The 7,821-nt window shown below is 44.0% G+C and overlaps 1 protein-coding gene across 1 annotated transcript; it reads right to left on the bottom strand.

The window, feature by feature from the left end:
* Positions 1-2,299: 2,299 nt before the first annotated feature.
* irx4b (iroquois homeobox 4b) lies at positions 2,300-4,340 on the bottom strand (the record flags this gene model as incomplete). Its single annotated transcript, XM_083899335.1, has 6 exons — positions 2,300-2,832; positions 2,925-3,078; positions 3,189-3,345; positions 3,504-3,616; positions 3,871-4,059; positions 4,296-4,340. 6 exons carry the CDS (start codon positions 4,338-4,340, stop codon positions 2,300-2,302), a joined length of 1,191 nt encoding a protein of 396 aa, XP_083755461.1.
* Positions 4,341-7,821: the final 3,481 nt, after the last annotated feature.

The raw sequence follows: 7,821 nt of genomic DNA, 5'->3' as shown, positions 1-7,821 counted from the left end.
CCTCTTTAAAAGAAAGATAAAGAAAAACTTTACTGAAACAAGTCAGACATGTCATTATTTATCATCTCAAGTCTGACTTATTTATGAGGCAGAAACAGAATGAAATTCACGGTCGGCTTCATCCTGAATTATTTAATTTGAAAATGGTTAATTCCATACAAAGCCCAGGAAGATCCCTCCTCTGTTCCGATGAATTCTTTATCACGGTTTCTAAATCGGAAAAAACTGCAGGAGGGGAAGAAAAAGAAAGGATTCTCACAGTTTCCTGTCATGCTTTTGTTTTAGAAAGTGCTAGCTTAAATGTTTTTTTTTGTGCTAAATATGTCTTAAATGATTAAAATCGAGGGCAATTTATTTGTATGAAATATTCAGCTCAGCCTGATTTTCCTGCACTTTTTTTTTTTTTTTTAATAGAAAGAAAATATCACCTAAGTGGATAAAGATGACACACTTACTTAAAAGTACTTGAGAGGTTTCATTAAGTATTTTCCCTTTTTTTTTTTTTTTTTTTTTTTTTTTTTTTTTTACACACGGTGGATTTTTCCTCGCCGCGGTCCCAGGTCGACAAAGTCAAAAGCCGCCTAATGAAAAGGGAACGCATCGCTGATTGCGGCTATATCTGGAGCTGAGGTGGAAGTGGCATCGATTTAACAATTTAGCAGGACCCTCCTCTGTGGGTTTCCATTAGTCACGGCTGAATACCGTCCACTTCCCCGCTTTCACTTCCTCAAAACACACACATATATATCCTGCACACACACACACACACACACACACATATATATATATTGCAAGCGTCAGAGGTGTATTCTAGTGTTCGTCAACGGGATTTTACAACATCTAAACCGATATCACGGCTGACGTAAGGGCACACTCAGAGAAAATACAGAATATTTTTTTTATTTTTGTGACTCAGTGCATGTGCAAGGCTATAGTGCAAGTGTACAAGAAGACGCTAGATTATTTTCGTACGCGTGAATGTGTGAATTTGCTCACGTTTGGCCACCGACGGCTCCCGTAGGCGTCTCAGAGAGGGTTGCGGCCTCTCCGTCTTCCTTATTGTAACACAGCTTATTATCTTAAAGGGATACTTACCCTGATTTGAATGTGGCTTTGTATTGCTAGAATAGCAGTAGATTTTTTTTTTTTTAAAAATGTGCTTCCCTCCCTCAGTTTTTCACTAAGTTGTAAAAAAAAATCTGTTTTCCATTTTCAAAATTTGCCCTACTGTGATGCGTCATTTGACTCACAGTAGGGCACATTTGGATAAGGAAAAACACATTTTTTTTTTTCAAGTCAGGGAAAAACCGAGGGAGGGAAGCACATTTTCTAAAAAAAATACTACTGCTATTCTAGCAATACAAAGCCACATTCAAATCGGTGAAGTGTCCCTTTAATCCATTGGTTCTCAAAGTGCGGCCCAGGGGCCAATGGCGGCCCACAGAAACATTTCTGGCGGCCCCCGCAATGAATTACAGTTGATGGTTTTAATCCAGGAGCTACTAAGCTTGTTAAATGTTGATTGGACATTACTGGATACAGACCAATAAGTGTAAACTGTACAACTGTATTTACTATGTCATCAAATTTTGGATGACATAGTGACACAGTATATTATGACGTTTTTGTCCAATTTTGGTGTTGGAATTTTTTCCCAAAAAATTGTCTCATTTTGGACGACATAGTAGTATGTCATTTTTGTCAAATTTGGGACCAAAAATTTTTTCCCCAAAAATTGTCAAATTAGGGACGACATAGTATAGTATGACGTTTTTGGCAAATTTTGGACCAATTATTATTATTTATTTTTTTAATTGTCAAATTTTGGACAACATAGTTATTACATTTTTTTTTTTCTCCTTTGGCGGCCCTCAGTCTCATGTTGGGTTCCTAAATTGGCCCTCAGGTATCAAAACTTTGAGAACCCCTGCTTTAATCTCTTGTGTTTTTTCCCGTTGCGAGTACACAAACGCGTAATTAGCCGCCCGCCGGAAGCTCCGCGCGCTAACGATCGTTGCGGCCTCCGTATCAACGAGGAAACGTTAGCGTCTTCTTCGGTCTTACGGCTCGACATCGTCGTCGTCTTAACGTGGCCGTCGAGTGCAAAATTAAGACACCGGAAAACAAGTTATTTGCAACATTAAAAAGTCAGTTAGAGTCTTTTGTTTTGAACAAACTGACCATCAAAGTCAAATCAATTGTATCCAAAATAACTAAAAAGGACTGCATGTGCATGTTCTGCCACAGTTTCTGTATAAGAATGGAAAAGGTCCAGGGGCCGTCTTTGACCGTCGTTTGTCTACAAAGACGCCGTAGACCTCACGAGGTCGAAGGATTGTCCCGGTGCTCTGCTGTCCATCATCACGGCGTCGCTCAAACCCTTCCACGCCTCGGCCGCCGGTTTGGGCGGCTGCAGGAAAGGCGGACCGTGGAAAACGCCGTCCACCCACTCTCTGAGCGAGGCCACGGGCGACTCCTGCTGCCCGTCCCTGTTAATGAGGCCCATAGTCGACGGATAGACGGGCGAGGAGGAGCCGGCGGTCGACAGCATGCACGGAGGATACTCTGGCTCCAAGCTGCCGTCCAGAGACGCCGCAGTTTGAGCGATGGACCATATTTTCGGCTTGGCATCTGGGTTCGGGTAGAAGGAGGTGTTTTGGTGTTGGACTGCTGCCAGCCTGGGACAGTCCGGGGACAGTCTCTCTTTGCGCAGATTTGAGCTCTCGTCGTCGTCCTCGGGTAGGAACCGTGGCTTCGGATCACAGTCGGAAGCGTCCGATTCCAGCAGGTCGAAGTCTTCGAGGTCACTCTGCAGGTCTGCACATCGTTGCTCTGATGTTGCGATAAGGGAAACATTCATCAAAAAACCTCGACGCACAAAACTGCAGTGACGGATTTGTTTTTTTAATTGAAGCTCCGCTTACCAGACTGGTCTTTGTCGTCTGTAAGCGTCTTCTCCGCTTCGTCGCTGTTGTCGTCGCCGCCTCGGTCGTCGGCGCCTTTGCAAGCCCTCGGTGACCAGGTCACCTTGTTCTCCTTCTTCAGCCTCCGCCGTGCATTGGCAAACCACGTAGACACCTGGAGAAACCGGGAGGTAATCGGAGGTCAGACAACAGAATAAAACCGTAGTTTGTGGAAGAAAGTAGACTTTCGGATATAAGATGTAAGCATAGCTGCTCATAGATCACCTGTGTGAGCGTCATCCTGGTGATGATGGCGAGCATGATCTTCTCTCCCTTCGTGGGATACGGGTTCTTCTGGTGCTCCTGCAGCCAGGCTTTCAGGGTGCTGGTGGTCTCGCGCGTGGCATTTTTACGACGAGAAGCGCTGTCAGAGCAGGAGTACCTTTAAAATAAAAACACAACAGAACATTTGATATGACATTTTCTCAGTCGTACCGGAACAGTAATTGATTAAAATGTAATATAAATGATGTCTTAAAAGAGGAGAAAAATATTAGATATTCTAAGTCACCATTCATAGTGTCTATAAATATGACTTACCCATGTCTGTCATAAGAATATTGTCCAAATGTGTATTCATAAGGATAGTAGGCAGGAGTCTGAGATGTCCCCACATGCACAGATGCAGCTCCCTCTTTGTCATCGAGTGGCCCCTGAACCAACATTTTTAACAAAACATACAAATAAATATTTATGACACACTTTTGCAGAGAGATATTCTTCATACACAAAAGTGACTTTCACTTTATTTCACTTTAATATTTCCACGTCGTCTAGAAAATGCCGTAGTTTTCAAAACATTTAACTCTTCTTCCATCGCTTGTGCGCAATTACGCATCGCTGCCAAAGTAATGACTGTACCTATTACAAGGCGCAAACTGATGAACGAAAACGGAGTTAAACTCACTCTGGAGTAGAGAGCCGTGGCGTCGCTGGAGCAGGTGTTGTAGTAGCCCTGGCTCCTTGGATAAGGGCCGCTGTAGACGCCGATGCCGGTGCCCGGAGTGAGCTGGTGCCCCGGGGAGCGGAGCACCGGGTGAGAGCGGGGCGCTGCAGGCTCCAGACAGCTGGCCAGAGAGCTGGGGGTCATCAGGAACTTTGGCAAGGAAACAAAATCTAAAATTTACTCACACTGTCCTGTAGAAGCACCACTTTTGTTTTATGTGTTTCTTATATTTAAATTGTATTATGAAAGTTTTACCGTGCTGTATTTGCGCGCGTAAAGTCAGTTTCGTTTCAGTTTTTCGCAATTTATATATGGCGTAAAAGAAACCACAAGTGATACATGTTTTCAATATACTTAAATGAAGAAATCCAAGTGTTCGGTCTAACCTGTGGTGTGGTGGAGTAGGAATATCCCAGCTGAGAGTAAGCCATGGCTCAGATCAGATCACAGAGGCAGGGGCGCAGAGCCGCAGCGACCGCTCAGCAGCGTCCGTGGCGCATGTGCGTGCACACTTTTTTTGCCGCTGTTGACACAGTTGTTCTTGTACAAAATTCCCTTTGGTTAAGTTTCCACCACTTGGCTGTCATTTACCGCGTTATCCAAGCGGGGACGCGCGCACATTTACGCACCACTTTTCAGTCCGCGCGCAGACGATGGAGAGACATGGGGAAAAAAAAAAGTAACTTCTCGCCTTCTCTGAGTAGTCTCTGCAAAGTCCGCGCTTTAGAATTTAACAATCCAAAGCACATGTATGTGTGTGTTGTCCAAGCGCGCGCGCGTGTGTGTGTGTGTGTGTCTAAGATCAAACCATTCATCTCTGTGCGATGAGCGCTTTGGTTTTAAGGCGCGTCTCTGTGACGTCAGCCCGGACTGTGTGTTCACATCAAGATCAAGAGGAAACTCACCTAATTAATGTCTCCTCCCTCAAATCCACGAGGACACACACACACAAGTGCACGTGCCAACCCCCATCCCAAAGTCCCCGTGCGTAATGAGAATGTGATCAATTTCCAAAATAAACACAACACACACTCACACACACACTCTCTCTCTCTATGGCCAGAGGGGGGATCAGGGACGTCACGCGTTGACACCACATTGACACTGCGTGATTGATGACTACAACCTGATATTAGCATAATCGTTTTGCCCTGTAGTTGAGAGAAGTTGTCACCGCGGAGAAATCTCCCTGTCACGCACATATTCATGAGTGGGGATATTTCAGGTCTCCTCCGAGCAAATTAATCAAAGAATAACCACTCGCCCTGTATCCCCTTGAGTAAGCACCTTTACCGACTGAATGGCTTGTCATGTTTTTAATAACAGTGGCTTAAGTCGCTGCGGTGAAGTGAAAGCATTTGTTTCTTCTCCTTTTTTTTTTCCTTTTTTTGATTGAATTTCATCTTTTATAAGCAGGTTAGAGGAAGGAGAGCAGAGCAGCAGGAGTGGAAACATGTCCCAGGAAATACTTCTCAGCAAAAATGAAGAATTATTATATCAAAATGTTTTATCAATAAGTAAGTTTAGCAGAGTGCAAGTTATTTTGGTCAATATGTGGTTTGGTTTAGACCCGGGTTTGTCAGTCCTGCTCCTGATGACCCGCTGCCCTCCGTGTTTTAGATGTTTCCCTGCTCAAACAATACCTATTTCAATTGTTATCAGGCTTTTGTGGAGCTTAATGATACAGCACATACTCTATATGCAGCAGTTTTATATCAAACATCTATAAAGTGCCTTGCTCAGGGACACATTGGCACATGGAGCAGCAAATTTGGGGATTTGAACCTCAACTCTAAGTATTGAAAATGACCCATAATGAAAGGGAGATTCATAAAAATGGAAGATTAATGGACCAGAAAGAGAAAAGAGAAACCTATACCTGCAGGAAACCAGTTTCAAACATCTTCAAAGTGTCTTGCTCAGGGACACATTGGCATGTGGAACAGCACATTTGGGAAATTGAACCTCAACCATCTGGTTGGAAAATGACCTACAATGAAGGGGAGATTCAAAAAATGGGGGAAAAAATGGACCGAAAAGAATACCCTTTACATGCAGGAAACCCGTTTTATATCAAGCATCTTGAAAGTGTCTTGCTCAGGGACTCATTGGCATGTGGGGTAGCACATTTAGGGATTTGAACCTCAACGTTGGCGTTGGAAAATGATCCACAATGAAGGGGAGACTCCAAAAATGGACCGAAAAGAAGAACCTTTACCTGCAGGAAACCATTTTTATATCAAGCATCTTTAAAGTGTCTTGCTCAGGGACACATTGGCACGTGTAGCAGCAAATTTAGGGATTTGAACCTCAAACATGTGGTTGGAAAATTACCCACAATGAAGGGGAGACTCAAAAAATGCAAGATCCATGGACCAAACAGAGAAAAGAAGACCCTTTACCTGCATGAAAACAGTTTTATATCAAACATCTTCAAAGTGTCTTGCTCAGGGACACACAGGCACGTCGAGCAGGATATTTGGGGATTTGAACCTCAACCATCTTGTTGGAAAATGACCCACAATGAAAGGGAGATTAAAAAAAGGGGGGGAAAAATAGACCAGAAAGAGAAAAGAAGAACTTTTACCTGCAGAAAACCAGTTTTATATCAAACATCAATTAAGTGTCTTGCTCAGCGACATATTGGCACGTGGAGCAGCAAATTTAGGGATTTGAACCTCAACCCTGTGGTTGGAAAATGACCCACAATGAAGGGGAGACTCCAAAAATGGACCGAAAAGAAGAACCTTTACCTGCAGGAAACCAGTTTTAAATCAAGCATCTTTAAAGTGTCTTGCTCAGGGACACATTGGCATGCGGGGCAGCAAATTTAGGGATTTGAACCTCAACCTTGGGGTTGGAAAATGACCCACAATGAAAGGGAGACTCAAAAAATGCAAGATCAATGTACCAAACAGAGAAAAGAAGACCCTTTACCTGCAGGAAACCAGTTTTATATCAAACATCTTCAAAGTGTCTTGCTCAGGGACACATAGGCACGTCGAGCAGGAAATTTGGGGATTTAAACCTCAACCATCTGGTTGGAAAATGACCCACAATTAAAGGAAGACTCAAAAAATGGACCAAAAGAAGAAAAGAAGACCCTTTACCTGCAGGAAACCCGTTTTATCAAGCATTTTTCATGCATCTTCAAAGTGTCTTGCTCAGGGACACATTGGCATGTGGAGCAGCAAATTTGGGGATTTGAACCTCAACCATCTTGTTGGAAAGTGACCCACAATGAGGGGGAGACTCAAAAAATGCAAGATTAATGGACCAAACAGAGAAATGAAGACCCTTTACCTGCAGGAAACCCCAACCATGAAGAAAATGCAAGTGGAAAAATGTGGAGAATGCAAACTTTGAGGATCTGCAGAAATCATTAATAACCAGAGGATCTGAAGTGAAGCGAGGGGATGTGGAGGTGGAGGAGGAGGAGGAGGAGGAGGAGGAGGGGGGTAAAAGGACAAATATTCCCAGTGCACCCAGAGTAAGACTGGAACAACAGAGCCCTGCATCACCAGAAAGCATCTCAGGCGAAAAACACCGGGGGAGAAAGCATCTGTGTACAGGCTGCTGATTGACATTCCATTTGTCCCCGTGAAAGGTGCTCACGCACTGAGACACGGGCTGAGGACGACGGGCGTCTCGTCGGCCTCATCTGTGCTCAAAGCTGGGAAATGAAGCCGTTTCCAAAAACACACGTGTCACTCGGAGAGAATGGCAGTTTGTTTAGGCGCCGACAGCCGACACGACTGTGTTTAATCTCGGCTTCGTATCGATGAAGGAGCAGCGACGGTGGAGACGCTGCGGGTGTTTTCTCAAATCAAGCATGCGTCACATGTGGACGTGCACCGGTGACATTATTCCCATCTTTTTTGAATATTCAATCACCCACTTATGTATTAATAT

The sequence above is a fragment of the Microchirus variegatus genome, assembly GCF_963457635.1.
Source record: "Microchirus variegatus genome assembly, chromosome: 13".
Taxonomy (NCBI): domain Eukaryota; kingdom Metazoa; phylum Chordata; class Actinopteri; order Pleuronectiformes; family Soleidae; genus Microchirus; species Microchirus variegatus.
Note: the sequence above shows the minus strand (reverse complement) of the source record. Positions and strands in the feature narration are given on the sequence as shown.